At 35.4% G+C, this 18,383-nt stretch overlaps 3 protein-coding genes across 6 annotated transcripts; 2 read left to right on the forward strand and 1 right to left on the reverse strand.

The window, feature by feature from the left end:
• Window positions 1-328: 328 nt before the first annotated feature.
• LOC114395002 (putative receptor-like protein kinase At3g47110) lies at window positions 329-4,528 on the forward strand. Its single transcript, XM_028356689.1, has 2 exons — window positions 329-3,011; window positions 3,863-4,528. The coding sequence occupies exons 1-2, from the start codon at window positions 362-364 to the stop codon at window positions 4,273-4,275; spliced, it is 3,063 nt and encodes a 1,020-aa protein (XP_028212490.1). The 5' UTR covers window positions 329-361; the 3' UTR covers window positions 4,276-4,528.
• A 1,084-nt stretch (window positions 4,529-5,612) lies between these two features.
• Window positions 5,613-6,895, forward strand: LOC114395005. The gene is made up of 4 exons (XM_028356693.1): window positions 5,613-5,896; window positions 6,002-6,044; window positions 6,136-6,296; window positions 6,396-6,895. The coding sequence occupies exons 1-4, from the start codon at window positions 5,699-5,701 to the stop codon at window positions 6,702-6,704; spliced, it is 711 nt and encodes a 236-aa protein (XP_028212494.1). The 5' UTR covers window positions 5,613-5,698; the 3' UTR covers window positions 6,705-6,895.
• A 1,960-nt stretch (window positions 6,896-8,855) lies between these two features.
• On the reverse strand, window positions 8,856-18,061 carry LOC114395003 (RNA polymerase II C-terminal domain phosphatase-like 2). Of its 4 annotated transcripts, none has more exons than XR_003662913.1 (17): window positions 17,447-18,061; window positions 16,866-17,336; window positions 15,253-15,463; window positions 14,823-14,980; window positions 14,663-14,733; window positions 14,479-14,584; window positions 14,264-14,344; window positions 13,919-14,060; window positions 13,451-13,824; window positions 13,286-13,346; window positions 11,674-11,804; window positions 11,540-11,593; window positions 11,180-11,276; window positions 10,287-10,447; window positions 10,045-10,141; window positions 9,564-9,643; window positions 8,856-9,305 (listed from the first exon to the last, which is right to left on the reverse strand). XR_003662913.1 is itself a non-coding variant. In XM_028356691.1 (16 exons), exons 1-16 carry the CDS (start codon window positions 17,741-17,743, stop codon window positions 9,282-9,284), a joined length of 2,532 nt encoding a protein of 843 aa, XP_028212492.1. In that variant the 5' UTR covers window positions 17,744-18,061; the 3' UTR covers window positions 8,856-9,281. The 4 variants fall into 4 exon arrangements, 2 of the variants coding, with proteins under 2 accessions (XP_028212492.1, XP_028212491.1); XR_003662914.1 differs by having other exon boundaries at window positions 9,300-9,318; XM_028356691.1 differs by lacking the exon at window positions 10,045-10,141 and having other exon boundaries at window positions 8,856-9,318.
• Between the last annotated feature and the right edge of the window lie 322 nt (window positions 18,062-18,383).

Genomic DNA, 18,383 nt, shown 5'->3' on the forward strand with positions numbered 1-18,383 from the left:
TATCTAGCGTCACCTAATAAGACAAGGAGGCTTAATTAAATTCAAAAGTCAAAACCTCTTTTAAAAGAATTCAAATACCTGGTTATTTGAACAAATATGCATTGGTAGCACCCTCAGGTCTCAGGAGTATCAATGTGTTGAAAAAGCAAAACGTGACAAGATAAATTACATAATGTATAAAAACTAGTAATATGTTAAGAAAATACAATATGTGAATAAGTGTATTTATGAAGTAGCATTATTCACTAATAATATAAGGTGTTGCCATTCTAAATCAATAGTCAAATATGTCATAGTCATCAAGACAAATTCTTTATTCTTTATAAATCAACAAATCAATAATTTCCAAGTCCTTTGTGAAATGGCATCAAAATCTGCATTTCGGAGAAAAATGGGCTCTTCTTATGTATTCCAATTTCTTTGTGGAATTCTTCTCTTATTATGCAAGAGCACATGTCAAGACTCAGCAACTGCAGCATCAACCCTTCAAGGAAACGAAACTGATCTACACACTTTACTTGACTTCAAGAGTAGGATAGTTCATGATCCATTCCACATCATGAGTTTGTGGAATGATTCAATCCATCACTGCAATTGGTTAGGAATTACCTGCAACAACTCCAATGGAAGGGTCATGTACTTGATCCTTTCAGACATGACATTATCTGGCACTCTTCCACCATCTATAGGAAATCTCACATTCCTCACCAGACTCAACCTCAGAAATAGTAGTTTCCATGGAGAGTTTCCTCATGAAGTTGGACTTCTACAATACTTGCAACATATAAACATTAGTTACAATTCTTTTGGTGGTAGTATTCCAAGTAATCTAAGTCATTGCACTGAACTAAGTATATTATCTGCTGGTCATAACAATTACACAGGAACAATTCCAGCATGGATTGGAAACTCTTCATCTTTATCTTTACTTAACCTTGCTGTGAACAACTTGCATGGAAGCATACCAAATGAGATAGGGCAATTATCAAGATTGACACTTCTTGCACTGAATGGAAATTACTTGTCTGGAACAATTCCTGGTACTATTTTTAATATTTCTTCCTTGTTCTTCTTCACTGTTTCTCAAAATCATCTGCATGGTAACATACCAGCTGATGTTGGTTACACTTTTCCAAATCTCGAAACATTTGCCGGTGGAGTCAACAGCTTCACTGGAACAATTCCAGAATCACTGTCAAATGCTTCAAGACTAGAAATTCTTGACTTTGCTGAAAATGGCCTAACTGGCACACTTCCTAAGAACATAGGAAGATTGCCCCTTTTAAAAAGACTCAATTTTGATGACAATAGACTTGGAACTGGGAAAGCTGGTGATCTGAATTTTCTTGCTTCCTTGGTTAATTGTACTGCTCTTAAAGTTTTAGGCCTTGCTGATAATAGTTTTGGAGGAGAACTGCCTAGCACAATTGCTAATCTTTCAACTCAATTAACTTCACTTACTTTAGGTGGCAATGGAATACATGGAAGTGTCCCAATTGGGATCAGAAACCTTGTTAACTTAACTTTTCTTGGATTAGAAGAGAACAACCTAAGTGGTTTTGTTCCTCATACAATAGGTATGCTTCGACTATTAAATGGTTTGGATTTGAATGGCAACAACTTTTCTGGGGTAATCCCTTCATCCATTGGAAACTTGACAAGGTTAACAAGGCTACAGATGGAGGAGAACAACTTTGAGGGAAGCATACCAGCCAATCTAGGAAAGTGCCAAAGCTTGTTGATGCTAAATTTAAGCCATAACATGCTCAATGGTACCATACCAAGACAAGTCCTTACCTTGTCTTCTCTTTCAATTTACTTGGACTTGTCTCATAATGCTTTGACAGGGCCTGTGCCTGCTGAAGTGGGCAAGTTGGTCAATCTTGCCCAGTTGGACCTCTCAGAGAACAAATTGTCTGGCATGATTCCATCTTCTCTTGGCAGCTGTATTGGTTTGGAATGGATACATTTGCAAGGTAACTTTTTTGAGGGAAACATTCCTTCAACTATGCGTTATTTGCGAGGCTTACAAGATATAGATCTGTCATGCAATAACTTCTCTGGGAAGATTCCTGAATTTCTTGGTGAGTTCAAAGTGCTAGAGCATCTCAATCTTTCTTACAATGATTTCAGTGGAAAATTACCAATGAATGGAATCTTCAAGAATGCAACTTCCTATTCAGTGTATGGAAACAGCAAGCTCTGTGGCGGTGCCCCAGAGTTAGATTTACCTGCATGCACCATCAAAAAAGCCTCTTCCTTCAGAAAATTTCATGACCCCAAGGTGGTTATCTCTGTAATAGTTGCACTTGTTTTTGTTCTCTTACTATTTTGTTTTCTAGCAATCTCTATGGTAAAAAGAGCAAGAAAGAAAGCTTCTAGATCAACTACTACAAAGGATTTGGACTTGCAAATTTCATACTCAGAAATTGCAAAATGCACTGGTGGATTCTCCCCAGATAACCTTGTTGGCTCAGGAAGTTTTGGTTCTGTGTACAAAGGAACCCTTTCAAGTGATGGATCAAGTGTTGCAGTTAAAGTATTGAATCTTGAACAAAGAGGAGCTTCAAAGAGCTTCATTGACGAGTGCCAAGTCTTAAGAAGTATAAGGCACCGCAACCTTCTCAAGATCATAACAGCTATCTCAAGTGTTGATCATCAAGGTAATGACTTCAAAGCATTGGTGTTTGAGTTCATGCCAAATGGAAGTTTGGAAGATTGGTTGCATCCTGTAGATAATCAGCATAAACAGACAAAGACTTTGTCATTTATCCAAAGACTGAACATAGCAATTGATGTTGCTTGTGCCCTGGAATATCTCCACCACTTTTGTCATACTCCAATTGTTCATTGTGATATAAAGCCAAGTAATGTGCTTCTTGACAATGATATGGTGGCACACGTTGGTGACTTTGGATTAGCTACATTTCTGTTTGAAGAATCAAGCGGTTCTCCCCAACAATCAACCATGTCAGGTGTGCTAAAGGGCTCTATTGGGTATATCCCTCCGGGTATGTCTTTCACTCCATATCTTTATTTTACGCTTTTTTTGTTTGTCTCAGAGGAAAGTAATTAAACAAAGAATGAGAAAATAATACTAATTTGAAGTAAAAAGAAGATGAAAGAAATAAAAATTTTAAATTTGTGTTTCTAAATCTAACTTTTCTCTCTTTTTTTCTTTTTGTTTTCAAATAAATATTATTTTTGTTCTTAAAAGTATGAAATGATGATAAATTGATCTTGGAAAGATCAAAAATTCAAATTTAGTTCCTAAATATGCAAAATGTGCGACATATTAATCCTGTGATTAATTTAATGACAAATTGGTCCCTAAACATTGCAAAAAGTGCGACATATTAATCCTGTGATCAATTTATTGTCAAATTGATCATTGAATATTATAACTTAATGATAAAATGGTTTTATAAATTTAAAAATAAATTCAATCCGTCACATTTTTTACAGGGACTATTTTTCATCTTTTATATACTAATTTGTCATTGTCTCACATTTTCAAAGAAGAAAATGGATTCTTTGTTTTCACATCAACTAAACAAATGAAAATGCATCATTACTATTTTGTCTTCTCTATTTTGTTATCCTCTGGTCCAAACAGACCATCTATGTTCAGTTCTGAGTTGCATCCAAAGTTTTCAGAAATGGTTTGTGATCGCAATTTTGATAGCAATATCAAGGTTTTTGAGTTCTCTATGACCACATCATGATTTCAATTGTGGCCACATATGCCGCATTTGTTTGCTGTTTCTTGAAATATTAAGGATTGTGATGAAATCACAATTGTGGTCGCAATTTAAAACCTTGGTTTATGAAATAATAACAACTACAGTTACAAATGCTGCAGAATATGGAATGGGTGGCCACCCTTCAGCACTGGGAGATATTTACAGTTATGGGATACTATTACTTGAGATTTTCACAGGAAAAAGACCAACTCATGAGATGTTTGAAGGTGTCAGCATGGGAATTCACCAGCTTACAGCCTTGTCTTTACCAAACCATGCCATGGAAATAATTGACCCATTATTGCTCCCTAAGCGAGAATTTGATGATAGAAATGAACAAGTTTCCACAGAGGAGGAAGCAATATTGAGGGAGAATGAACCTGAAGTAATAGAGGGTTGCTTGGTTTCAGTGTTGCAAATAGGAGTGTCATGCTCTGTAACTTCACCACGTGAAAGGGTGCCTATGACTGAGGTCGTCAACAAACTTCATGCAATTAAAAGCTCCTATCTAATACTAAATCAGTTAAAATAGAATGAATAGGGTGAAAATGGAAAAAGGGAAGAGGGAAAAGCATAGTGCCAAGTACGTTGTATGGACGCAAAAATTGTGGTACCTTTAGGTGATTCGTGTAGTTAGGTATACCTTTCTCGCCTTTTGGCAAAGATAAAGTCCATGTGTTAGGTGTTTCTTCACTTTTTACATTATTATTGTAAGAAGAGATTCCAAAAATGCGATGCGAATTTAGTACTAGTGTGTAACACTCATTGGTGACGCAAAAAATCACAACCCAATTAATGATAAGAAAAAACGTGAAAGCTACAAAGCAAGGCTTCAGGAGAGACGTGGTTATTCACGTTAGAGACGTGTAACCAAGCACAACATGTGAAGCAATTATTGAGAGAATTCTTTACCTAAGAAAATTTTGTAATTAAAATATTAAAGGAGATAGGAAATGAATTGAGATGAATCCATTGTAGAAAATTACAATAGTAAAGAGAACAATTATATAACACCTGAATTTGGTACCTTTCATAGCTTACGAACAATTTGTTTAAATTTATTTATTGAAAAAATATTTATTTAATAAAATAAATAATTTTCCATTTTTTTAACGTGTTTGTCTAAGCAATTTCTACTAAAAAAAAGTACTTTTTTACTTATTTTTATAAGCAAAACTTATTTACTTCTTTAAAAAAAAAAACACTTACATGTTTATTTTAAAATTATTCTTTTAAAGTTTAAACAAACTCATCATTAATCTTTTTTGGATGAATCCAATATTCCTCCATCAAGTGTGAAGACTGATCCCTTGAATTATGATATTCATTAATAACTCAAGGATCAAGATGAAAATATAAAATTATTTAAATTGTTAATACATCAACCATTTTTTCTTTAGTTTATAACTTTTAATGCATTAACAACATAGATATTTATTTGTATTTAACTATAACTATAGTTTATAATAGTAAGTATTTTTAAATTTATAATAATTATTTTTAAATATATAAATTATATTTTAGATTTATAATAAATAATTTAAATTGATGTATAAGCACTTCACCTTCAATCTTCAAGGGTTTTCATGTCTTAAAAAGACTCATACAACCATCCACGTTACAAAGGTGAAGAAGTGGTATAGTCTTTCTAAGACAAAAACTCCGAGTTTTTTGCAGCCACTCGCACAGACAAACCAAAAAATAGTTAGTTGATGAGATTCTCATGAAGGATAAAAAAAGGCAAAATGGCCACGTGCAAATTGATCCGTGCTCTATTTTTACCATGGCTCTAGTACCATAAACTACTATGACCCCACCACTATAAAATGTACCCCACTTCCACTCTCAATAACACACAATTAAGTTTAATTTGCCAACAACAACAAAAGCTTATACTACAAAGGAGTAAACGGTTGTTTCTTTGTGACCAAGCTTCACTCCATCAACATCAAGTGATGGCCCTCAACACCTCTTGCTCCAAGGCCATTGTTGACATGCTAGGAACTCATGTTCCTAAATGTGCTATTGATGTTTCCAACACACCCAGATTTTCCTTGCCCCAGAATGACAAAAAGGGCTGCAACTTGGGATTCCCCAAACTTGTTCAAAACAAGGGCCTTTTCCCACTTCATGCTGTGCCATCCAAAACAATGGTCCTTTTTTTTTTTTTTTTTGCTTTCTTTACATTGTTTTAATTGTTTGAATGATAGATATATATTGGTTTAGGCCCTTAATGAGTTTTTTGTAACATGATGCAGGTGGACTTGGACAATTTGGTGCTTCAATCTCAAGAAAAACCAAGTGAGTTCTACCATCTTATTGGATCTGTCTACTGAGTATTTTTATTCTATAGCTACGAAAACTCTAAAAAATGTCAATTTGTGTTGTGCAGAGGAATCAAAGACAATAAATGTCAAATTTCAGTTACAATGCAATTGTAATTATGGGGAACAATTTCTAGTAGTTGGTAATGATCCTATGTTTGGTTCATGGAACCCTGAAAAGGCCATACCAATGACATGGTCAGAAGGGCATGTGTGGACTGCAGAGATGGTGAGTATTATCATTAATTTATTATTATCTTTTCAAAATATGAAAAATGTTGTGTGATGGAAAAAAAAAACTTGTGTTGCTAACATTTTATGCAATCAGGGTGTACCTGTTGGAAAATACCAATTCAAAATCATCCTGAAAACAGCAGAAGGTGAGATTGTTTGGCAGCCAGGGCCAGATAGAAATCTCCACACATGGGAAGCAATGAACAGAATCACTGTTTGTGAGTATTGGGACAATGCTGAGCAACAGAAAGTAACAGAAGATGATGAAGTTCCCAACACAATGGAGGAAGATCAACTTGCTCGCACAAACAAGGAATTACAGATGGAGTCAGAAATGCCAAATTTTGCTGAGAATTTGGGTAATCCTAAAGAGAAGCTGAAATCAAGGCTGCCAAAGTGCTAGAAAGCACACGTTCAATCCGAATTGCTTAATTTTGTTTCTTCATACATAAAGTATGATTTACTAGAATTAAAGCTCAACATATTTTGAGCTCGGCATTTCCATTCTGCTGATTTATTTATTAGTAAAAATAAATGTGTGGCTTCTATTGTATGGTCATATATGTTCATCAATGAAATGAGTTTTTTTCCCTATCCATGGCTCATTAGTTTATTTCTCAAACATAAAAGAACTCTGAAGACCGAAAAGGTCAAGAGAAAACATTGTTTCCAATTTAGCTTTATATTCAATGATTAAGTGCTCTGACAAAAAAGGTAACAGCAAAAGAGGTAAGTGTGCAACTATGGAATTAGAAAAAAGGCCTTAACAGTTAAACTTGTTCAGAGTTTGCCATTAAATTTACTTTACATTACAAGTTACAAACACTCAAAATATTCTTTACCATTGACTATAAACAGCTGATGCGTATTTCACTATAAATTTATATAATCTTAAGGTTTTATCAGGGATGAGCAGTTTTTACCACTGTTAAGAGATTCAGGTACGCATTCTTCAAACCCATGCATCTTCAAAATAGTTGGGCTATGATTAATCTCTTATTCTCTTTTCTGTTCTTATCCATATGCTGAGGATGAAATTTTCAGCTCAATAAGGAGAAAGAATCTAATGAAACCCCTAGAGATAAATGCAAAACCCAACAGTCTTGAAAAATGACAAATTCAGTGACAGCAAAGGGAGACATCAAATCCTCAATGACTAGACAATCTTAAAATGATATCCAATGCAAGTTAGTCATCAAGGTTGAATTGCCTAAGGCCTTATAATATAACCCCCACACTTTAATCTTATATTTCTGTTATGGGACTCTAGTCCCGTTTATTGCAATTAGATCATAACAGTTTCTAACTTGGATTGTGTTGATGTAAATTTCAGTGAAAATCATTGAAACTTATATCATGTTTCGTCGAGACATTAATATCTATGAGATTATAACTAAATAACATTAATATCTATAAGATTATAACTAAATATATTTTCTCTACTTCAATACTTCAACTCTTTCTTCGGAGATCTTAAATGTAACTAAGTTTCAAATCGAAAATTAGTTCATAACTTATTCAAAGGACAGAAATTTATGAAAATACATTGGGATCTAATCAAAAAGCAATGATCCTAATTATGATAGGTAGACTAGTGATTATATGTCGCATGTATATATCTTATAATAAAAAACTATAATATATCTTATAATAAAAAACTATAATACGTAAATGTTCACCAATATATATTATAACACTTTAACATAAGTATGATATTACACTTTAACAGTTTTAGTTTCATCACTTTCTTGTTCATTATCACCGGAAAAAAAAATTGTTTATAGTTGATTCGTTAAGAGAAAGAGTAGCGATTTCAATGTCAATCGCTTTAAGTGAATGACATGCATCCCAAATTTTACTCAAACCACTTTCTAACTCTTACTCTTTCAAAAGATAAGACAAAAAATTGAATATGTAAAAACTAAATCTTCATCTCTTTTTAGAGTTGAGCCTATTTCTTTTCATAGTATGCATGTACTTCAATTTCTTGATAAATAAAAAAGATGATGATGATGAAAACAATCAAAATAGGCATGGATAATTAAGTCATTTCCAATATTCAAATGGGTAGTAAAAAATTTAGAAAAAAAAGATTTTGCTAAAACTATGAATCTTTAAGGAAAAAATCCCTATTCAAACCCTACACTTTTACATTGCATTCTTCAATTTCTTCTTATAGCTTTTTTACTAAATTTCTGAGTAAACTTTTAAATTACTTTATATATTAAACCAATCATAAATACTCAAATGCTCAAGAAATGATAATTAAAATGTTGTTAGAAAAATCAAATTTAGTTTAATCACAAACTTTAACTAAAACTGACTCAAGACCAAAATCATAGCATAAACTTATACGATGGAAAACGCAATCAGATAAATAAACTCCGATTAATTAAAGGCTTAAGTTTATAATTCTAAGTAAAAGGGAAAAATTAATTCGTGGTCTAGACTTGAAAATTTAGCCCTCCTGGCAGTCGTAATTGACTATTACAAAGTGGAGCGATGCATACTTTGGCGAGTTTTATTAATGAATGTTAACTGGTAAGCGTAGATATTTGTCTGAAATTGACACCCAAAAAATTCTATGCCAACGTTATGTGATCTTAACCAGTCAAATCCAAAGGGGCCAACACTGGCAAATTAGACCACCAAAAGCGGATTAATTACAAAAGAGAAATGATTTTCTTGTAATTAATATTCGAACTAATATGACATTGAGAAGGAGGCTAGACAAAACATCCTAAAATGAGGAAAATAGGGCAAAAAAAAAAGCCCTTCTCTATATCAGAATTTAGCCAAGGGAAATTACCTCAGCATATCTACAACCGCTACGGCAGAGATATTACACGAGCAAATTACATCAAAACCTTTTGCGTATAAAACGATAATATGCCGTTCCCAGAATTCAGATGGCCAATTCTCCAGTTGCTGCACCAATGGTAAATCTTGTTTCTTGAAACTGTTTTATTCCTTCAATCGTTTACTGGGAATAGAATTCGGCATTCTGAAATTGACAACTAAGAAAACTAAGCATAGACACTTATTATATGAAATACTCGCTCCAAAAGTTCAAGGTATAAAAAGTCATCAAATTTAAATATAGACCCTAAAAAAATAACGAAGAGCAGTGATAAAGAAATTATATAAATGGAGGAGGAAAATAACCAGGAACATTGAGAGGCAAAGCGTAACATAAATAGAAGAGTTAAGGACGAAAAATTCAAGCTTTCACACTCCTAGAAGAAATCCTATTTTAAGTTACCTCCTCGGGGAGCTGACACGCTTGTCCATTTGCTGATTAATGGCATTAGGGGTACTTGACCTAGTCTCAGTATCCAAAGCCTGAAAATCACAGAGAATTGATACAAATAATTAAATCTTCATGACAAGTTAGGCAATTCACAGATCACCTAGTAGATCAACTTTTACTCCTAGGTAGAATATACAGCATACCATATAATAAAAATTCCTGAAAACAACCTAGTTTAAGTAATATCCTGCAGTACCAATTATTTGAGTCTGTAAAAATTCCATGTATCGGCCATTAGACTGCTGTTATGAAAATAATTAAACCAACCACATAAACTCAAGGAAAAAGTAATTGATTCCTTCTTGTATTCCCAAATGAATTGGAAAGCAACAACATATTTTAGAAGCATGCAATACCAATATGGCTAAAAAATGATAACAAGGGAGTACTTGGATAATGGGTAGATACCAGGGACTGACTACCAAGCCATTACCTTATAAGCAGGAATTTAAGAAGCCTGTCTAAGACAGCAGTAGCAGACGTGAAGCCAGTTCACTCCCCATTCAGTGATTTTAGCCTTCACATTGATGCTACACAATTCCATAAACAACGTGATTTCTCAATACAACCACTTTCATCTGGAATTTCTAGTCCACATACCCCTTATCCAAGCATCACCTATTTCCTTAAACAAAACAAGTCAAATCAACTACCAAAAACATAAAAATTCCTCACCTCAGAAGCATTTTCTCTAGGCACTCCATCTTCTGGTTGCAGTTCACTGGATTCCAGATTGACCACATCCCACAAGAAACCATTGTCACGTCCAAGAGAAAGCTTGTCAAAATCTTTATCCACAGCTCTACATTGTGGCTCCACATGTGCCACATACTTCTCTGTAATTCCATACGCCAAAAGACACATTCAATAGTTTAATATAGTTCCAATAAAGACAAAAGTCAAAAAGTTAGTTACATTTATAACAATGAGATAAACAATCTTTGTTAATCAACCATCATGCGCATAGCCATCATTCACCAGTAGCATGCAGAGAAGCATTTCCTCAAGCCCAGTCAGTAAAGTACAAAAGAATATTTACCCCTTGAGCCATGCTTGCTGATAATTTCTACAGTAACATACACTAGAAAAAACACCGGGTTTACTAGATGTGTGATCGTGTCAAATCATGGAGCCAAGATTAAGGGTGCAAATAAGTAACTGAAAGATACCAGCAGATATTCTTCAATTTGAACTCACTCCAATTTGTTTTACGTAATTCAATAGGTACTATTTCACAAATCACCAAAATAAAGAATCTCAGAACTGTTCTACATGCATGCATAGTGCTGGTAGGGCATATTCAGATGCTTGTCATCAAGCAACAAGTAAATGTATCTCTATAACCAAAATGAAGAAAGAAAATTCTCCACCTATTCCCTGAACATGACCAATAACGTCACACCAAATGCAGCAATAATATCTTACCTATCAATCTGTATTATATTATTGACTGACTATTTATATCCACACGTTCCAAGAATTTTCTCTTCATTACAAGAGAACAAAAGCTATAAAAACAATATAATCAGAACACGATTTTGGAATTGGCTCGAACATTCAGTGTTTACCTGCTAAGCTGCGAAGAGCATTCTCTGCAGCTTGTTGTTGAGCATCTTTCCTTGTCCTAGCCATACCAACACCTATTTTCTCGCCAGTGAATAGTACCTAAACCCAGGCACAAGACAAATTTACAGCACAGGTTATGAATCAATTAAAACTGAGAAGACTTATTTCAGATCCAAGAGTAACAAAAATTCAAGTGTTTATTTAAAACCACTAATCAACTAATGCATATAATACAACTCATACTACATAAACAAAGAGTAATGCAATCATATAAAAAAAATGTAAAATAAGACATGCATAAAGAGGCATATAATAACAATAATAATAATAATAAAATATATCAAGAAAAAACTTTCACTGACCTCCACTGAAAACTGCAAGTCTTTGCTGGTGCTTAAAATAGTCTTAAATTCAACCTGTAAAGGAAAGATAAGAAAATGCATTTCAAGAAAAACAGACAAAAAGATGATCAGTTAGGTGCAAAAGCCATGCATACCTTAGAGTTACATCGCCTCCCAATTTCTTGCAGCACTTGGATAGATAGAGAGGGTAAGAAGTTCACTTTTCCAGCTTCATTTTGAAAATCTTTGCTGTTAGAAGTGGCATGATTCTGAGATATCCCATCCTCTGCAAAAAATTTAGGTCAATAATACAACACAAAACAGCAATTACAATAGGCAGCAATGAAAATAAAATGCTAATGAGACCATAGAAACAAGTTTGTTACTAGTATCTGGGATTTTTCCAGCCCTACAAACTAGGAGATATGGTTGGATAACAAGGCCAACATTAGAATCTACCAAATGATATGAACTTAAGAAGGAAAAAAGAAAGAAAACGGAAAAAGAAAACAACTAACAACAACAATAGCCTTTTCCCACTAGGCAAAAGGAAAAAAACACCCCCAAAGAAAAAATGCATTCATGCACAACTTCAGCTCTCTCCAATCCAAAGTGTATAAAATGTTATTGTTGAGACAGAAAGGCATTTGGTGTGTGGGTGTGAGCTGGGGAGGAGATTGCTAACATTCATCCACTTTTAGAAGGAACACATTAACACTTCTATTAATATAACTTCTTTATGGGAGAAAACCCCGTTATCCTAAGATCTTCACCGGGCGGCAAGGGAAATGGTGGACAGAGAAGAATCTTTGAGACAGCTCAATAATAATTTAAAGAAAGCACAGGGACAAATGAAGAAGAATGCAAAAATGCATATAAGGGATTTAACTCGTGTTGAAGGAAACTGGGTGTTTGTCGAGCTATGACCCATTAGGCAACAAACATTAGCAAGAAGGATTAACCAGAAGTTGGCCACTCAGAACTTTGGCCTGTCCAATGTCATAACTTAAGAAATCAGTGGGAAACAAGTTGGCCCAAGAAACCTTACCCTCAGATAAGGATGTTAAATTAGAGGAGCAACCGGAGTAAGTTTTAGCCAAAAGAAACTGGGCACTACTAGGAAAAATGAGTGTTCCCTGTGAAGTCAATTTCCTAATTTAATTATTGAAGCAAGGAAGTGAGTCATAAAGAAGGAACGTTTGGCCTCTGGCTTGGGCCCTAAGCTCTGAAAGCAATGGAATATTTTCTCTGTTTTATCCATGTCTTTTTTGGTGGTTTAGGGATATTTCACTGTTAATTTGCAACATCTTTCTGCAATACAGTTAAGCGCATTTATTAACAGTTGGTTTTCCTTTTGAGTTCGTCAAAGAATTAAAACAGAGTAGACTAAGTTAACACAAAAAAAGGCATGAAGGATGTTGCTCCTGGACCATTCACAGGAGGCAGAAGAGAAAATAGAAAGTGGGGACATCCAAAAGGTGAAATACAATGCATTCACAGGTTAATTTTTTGAACATGCACAAGATACGTGCTACTAAAATATACAATGCTACTTCTGATTTAAGACTAGATCTTTCAAACAATACATCAAAACTATATTAATACCAATAGAAAAACCCATTAAGTAATCATCAAAAATATTTATAGTAGCCAAACAAATACAAACTGGCTATTATTCCATTTACACACAGTTCATCATACTTAATAAGAGTGTCAAATAAGATTCAAAGGCTTTAAATCAGAATATGTCAAGAAAATAAATATTACCCGATGATAGCTGAGACTTAGATGGAGCAATATGCCTCTGCAAATCAGAAACAGAAGTTGCCTGCATATAAGCAATATTTTCAACACAGGAAATTTTACAGTGCTCCAAAACAACACTTCAAACATTGTCAAAAATGGGAAGCAACAAAATGCTCATTGACAAACCTCTTCAGTCTTTACTTGTGATGCTTGTGGGGGTAAAACATTGGGAGATGAACCTATGACACTATGAGAAAATGGTTTCTGTTGAGCCTGATGCTTATCAGACTTTATTACATTAGATTCTTTAAAAGATGCAGAAGGCCAACTATTTGTCTGAGTTCTGCTGGCTATATCATCTTCTACCAACCCACCTCCAAATGGCTGAATTAAAGATGGTGATGTTTGATTAGGTGGCCTTGATATCAGAGGAGGTTCAGCTGAAATTTGACCTCTTATATCTGGACCATGCCTCATGCCTAAAAGTCCTTTTCTCATGTCATAATCACGATCAACAGAGTTGCCGTCATGCTTGACAGGAGGTCCAAGCAAACCAGGTTCTGAGACAAGGTTGGGAAAAATACCATGAAAAAAAAGCATATATTTTCAAAACTAGAATATAGAAACCCTAAAATAGCATAATCTGTTCCATACTCTGAGAAGGAATCAATGTTCTTGAAGATGCAGGGCCAGTGACATTTGAAATAATACCAGCAGTTGGCTGAGAGGTTTCATGTCTGAATTCAACACTGTTTGTCATGGGTCGGGTGACTAAATCAACCGAAAATTTATCATCCTGAAAAGAAAAAACGCAAAATATATATATATATATTAAAGAAAGATAATTATTGAAGTGTCTACAAATGTTTCATGCACAAACATGGCCAAAACATATCACAGAGACAACATGAAAGCCACTACCAAGATTTACTAGAAAGTTTAAAAATACATTGCTACAACAAGACCAGAAATAACACGTTGAAAACCAAGGAAACTTACAGGTTGGCTTAACCTTCGTTCCACTTCTGCACCATTGATTCCTTCACTGATGGGGGCATTAGCATTACCATTCGGTACATCCTGTCATCCGGTGAACATGGTGATATTAGAGCAACAGATAAACAAGCATCTACAACAGCAAAATAATAGCACCTCATCACAGATGGCTAATTATGATCAATAAATTATGAAGCACACATCTTCCAATCTATTACCTCAGACATCAAGTAGTTGCTGACATCTGGAGGGTGAGGTAAAAGTCCAATATCATCTTCAAAGAAGATTTCAGCAATTCTTTGTAATAAACTCTCATCAAACTCTCTGAGAACATGGCAAATTAATTATAACCATAGTGGGAAGAATATTTGCACCAATAAAACACTTGGTCATATAACTTACTTGAAAAAACAACCTCTGACATTGCATGCAACATTTCTTGCTACACATAGGACTGGGACAGCATTGGCCGTCTAATAAAGAAAAGAATATATTAGTGTCTCTATCATGAATATTTAGAAAAAAAAAATTAAAAAATGCAGTAATATACATAAACCCACACCTCTGCTTGAGGAGCATAATAAGGAGTAAAGGCAGGCACAACATGAACCCTAGGCTGGTCCTTGTCTTCCCAAACCTTTGACCGATCATCAATCACCATTGCCATTTTGGGATGGCACACACCATCTTGGAAAACATTTAGTAAGGATTTTCGGGAGCCTGAAAATTATTCCATAAAGAAATGAATAACAGCAAGAAGAAATTACCACTATAAAAAGCAATAAGACATAATAAAGCAAATTAGCTTCAAAAACAAACTTGTTCACTTCATATTTGTTAGATAACCAACAAGACCTCATAGAAAAAATTAGTTTTTAAAAGGTAGATAAGATTTCAAATTAAGTTTCATTTCAAAATTGTGCAGAAAACTGTATTGTGTTAAAGGTGATTCAGAGAAGGTTCAAATAGTTAGGAAATAATAGGAATAATACCTGATTTGACACAAATCACACGATTAAGGACTTGCTTTGAACCTATAAGATGTGCCCCGGGGTCAAGAAGCCTCCATATTTCCAAAGCATAATCCCTTTCAGCCATAGTACAAACATATACTTCAAACCTCTTGCGTCCTTTAGCAGTTAAATAGCTTCTTAAATCCTCCCAAGCAGGTCGTAATCTCACTAATACACTAGTATCACGAATCTATGAGAAAAAACAAGCAGTAAGACGCAAAATCTCTGCATATCAAAAGGCTTCCAAACATTTAGGTGTAATTAATAACCACATTTCATGCCAAGAAATTCATAAAAAAATGACAAGTTTTACACAGTATTTGTGCATTATCTAGAGACAGGGAACAAAGATGAATAAGAATGCTAAACTACAACAAAACTAAACATAATTAATCCATTAAGAAAACCAAAAGGCTGCCCAAGTAAATTGATAGCATATACATTCATAAACAAGGGAAAGCACATGCAGTAATCAGTAGCCACCAGGCAATTTAATCAATAATAGGTGCCCCCTTGCCAATCAGCAATATTATTTAACTTACATGTTTTCACAACTGAAAGATAATTTGAAGGTATATGAAGCTGATTGCATTTATACAGGCAAAAAATACACACAAGCAAAAGCTGAAAATGTAAACAAGAGAGAATCACACAAGATATTAAAATGTAAAAACTCTTAAATGGCCAATGAACCAAAATACAGGATGATAGAAAGCAGAATATATCACATATCAGTAAAACACAAAATAATGTCATTCTCTGTCTCTCTCTTATGTTTGTAATAACACATTCCTAATTCAGTCAAAAATTACCGAGTAAAACTCTACTCTTCTAATCCAAATCTCTGAAAAGTAAATCCCTATATCTGAGTAAATGTAAGAATGAAGTGAATAGACAAACCAGTTTAAAACCTATGTTTCTCCAAGCCAGAGGTGTGTGTTTTACCCATATATACCCATTCAGTTTGATTGTAAACTCACTCCACGCACAAAAGTGTTATTGTGTGATCCATAAACGAGTACAAGAGGGGTTTGCAAACAACTATTCCAGAAGATTTACTACTCTCCCCAGCTTCACTTTTTTTTAGAAAAAAAGGTTAGAAAATGCAGTTGCATCATGCTCCGATGCAGCCCAATGCAACCCACAATGAAGGCCTACTGTAGCTACAGCAGTCCTTACAGCCACATGCAATCCATTTCACCACTTCAATCCCATCCAACAATTTTCAAAAATCAGGCACATCACCACATTAAGATCGCTCTCAGCAAATTTCACAGTTTCAATCCCATCTAACAATTTTCATAAATCAGGCAAACCACACACTACGCTCACTCTAAGCAAATTTCACCTATTCCCAAAACCCCCAAACTTCACCTATCATCAAATTTCACCAATTCCCAAAACCCCAAACTTAAACCCTAAAATCCATATCGAGCAACCTCAGCCCACCACTCACACTCCCTCAAAAAAACCCAAAACCCAAACACCACAAAAACTAACCAATAACCCAAATCAAACACAAACACAACAGAAATTTTCCACTTGACAGACGACAGTCAACACTTAATACTCAATCAACAATAACCACAAACCTCAGGATTAATCCTCGTGAGGACAATATTCCTCTCCTGCAACCGGACAACTGGCCGAACCAGTTTCTCGTGGCTACCGGACAGCGGTGGTGCCTCCTCCATCTGAACCTTATACACCTTCCCATTATCAACAACAGTGTCACTCTCCGCGTACTGCTTCAGCAACAACCGGTCCTCGAGGTACCTCTTAAGCTCCGAGGACATCCCCTGGACCCGCAACGGATCGGTCTCGCGCAAAAGCCACCCCCTCAGGGCCTCAATCCTATCCTCGAACGACTTCATCGTGTTCGCCACGATGAGCGTCTCGTCCAAATCGAACACAATCGCGAGACACCTCAGGTTCAGCATCGCCAAGCACGCGTCGTAGAGCCCCAACGGCACCGCGAAGCACCAGAAGCACGGGAACTTCTTCCTCTTGCTCGGCATCGAGACGAGGTGAATCTCCTCGTCGTTCACCACCACCACTGCCGTCTAAAACACACCGTTTTTATCAGAAAACACTAAAAGTACATAAATATATTCAATTCGTTTGTTTATTCGTTAATTAATTAATAATTAGTTTGTAATTTGTTGATAATAACCTTCATTTCGTAGAAGCAACTGGCGTGGATGGCGATTAGTTCCTTTTGCTCGGTGGCGACTGAGGAATCGAGCTTGCAGCGGACGTTGAATGCGGCAACGGTTTGGAGGATCGAGAGCGGAGGGCAGCGCTCGCTCTTTGCGCTGAAGTGGTGGATGCGAATCTCGTTGTTCGGGAAGCGGAAGCTATTGTGAAACGGCGTCGTCGTCGACGACGACGACGACAGAGGAATCACGTCGAGTTCGCCAACGTGCTTGTCGCCGTCGTAAACCTCGTGCTTGAACCCTAAACGACTCATATCTTTATCTCCCTCGCGCGCGAAATGCTTTTGAGAAGCCGAAACGACGACGGTGGCGGAGACAAAACGCAGCGCAGTGAAAGAGAATTCTCAGGAAATGAGATTGAGAGGTTCGCGCAGATTTGTGAATACCGTTTTGTTTTTTCGTTGTTTGGTTCTTCTTCGCATCATCATCGCACACTCTCACAGAGTCACACACACTCTCTTTCTCTGTCTACTAGTCTCTGAAAGAGAAACTCAGAGCATTCTCTCTCTCTCTCTCTGTCTTTCTCTATCTGGCTTTTCTCTCTCTTGTTTCTCTCTCTAGCGTGCTATTTTCAAACCATTACAGCGCTTGGGTATTTATAGGCAGAGAGGGGGGGTTCGTTGAACAGGGGGACGTGGATGTTGTTGTGTAACTGATGTGCCCCGATGGGCTTGCCCTGATTAGGAATGAAATCCTAGATACTCGTCTTGTGTTAGTGTTTAAGAATAATACCTTAGCTCGATCTCATATTTACAAGCATAATAATTTTAATTCTCATTTTTCATATCTATATACTTATATTTGTAGTTACAATTCACATTTTTCTTTTATATATATATAAAAGATTAATAATAAAAAATCAATAAAAATTAATTAAAGTCATAAATAAATAAA

This window comes from Glycine soja, chromosome 18 (genome assembly GCF_004193775.1).
Source record: "Glycine soja cultivar W05 chromosome 18, ASM419377v2, whole genome shotgun sequence".
NCBI lineage: Eukaryota > Viridiplantae > Streptophyta > Magnoliopsida > Fabales > Fabaceae > Glycine > Glycine soja.

Bases quoted from the DNA above. Each gene is read 5' to 3' on its own strand.
- LOC114395002 (XM_028356689.1), top strand. From the start codon at position 362: ATGGCATCAAAATCTGCATTTCGGAGAAAAATGGGCTCTTCTTATGTA. The intron at 3,012-3,862 runs GTATGTCTTTCA...CAAATGCTGCAG, and splicing joins TATTGGGTATATCCCTCCGG to AATATGGAATGGGTGGCCAC.
- LOC114395005 (XM_028356693.1), top strand. From the start codon at position 5,699: ATGGCCCTCAACACCTCTTGCTCCAAGGCCATTGTTGACATGCTAGGA. The intron at 5,897-6,001 runs GTCCTTTTTTTT...AACATGATGCAG, and splicing joins CTGTGCCATCCAAAACAATG to GTGGACTTGGACAATTTGGT. The intron at 6,297-6,395 runs GTGAGTATTATC...TTATGCAATCAG, and splicing joins ATGTGTGGACTGCAGAGATG to GGTGTACCTGTTGGAAAATA.
- LOC114395003 (XM_028356690.1), bottom strand. From the start codon at position 17,743: ATGAGTCGTTTAGGGTTCAAGCACGAGGTTTACGACGGCGACAAGCAC. The intron at 14,734-14,822 runs GTGTGGGTTTAT...TTTCTTTATTAG, and splicing joins ATTATGCTCCTCAAGCAGAG to ACGGCCAATGCTGTCCCAGT. The intron at 14,061-14,263 runs GTAAGTTTCCTT...TTTTCTTTTCAG, and splicing joins AACGAAGGTTAAGCCAACCT to GATGATAAATTTTCGGTTGA.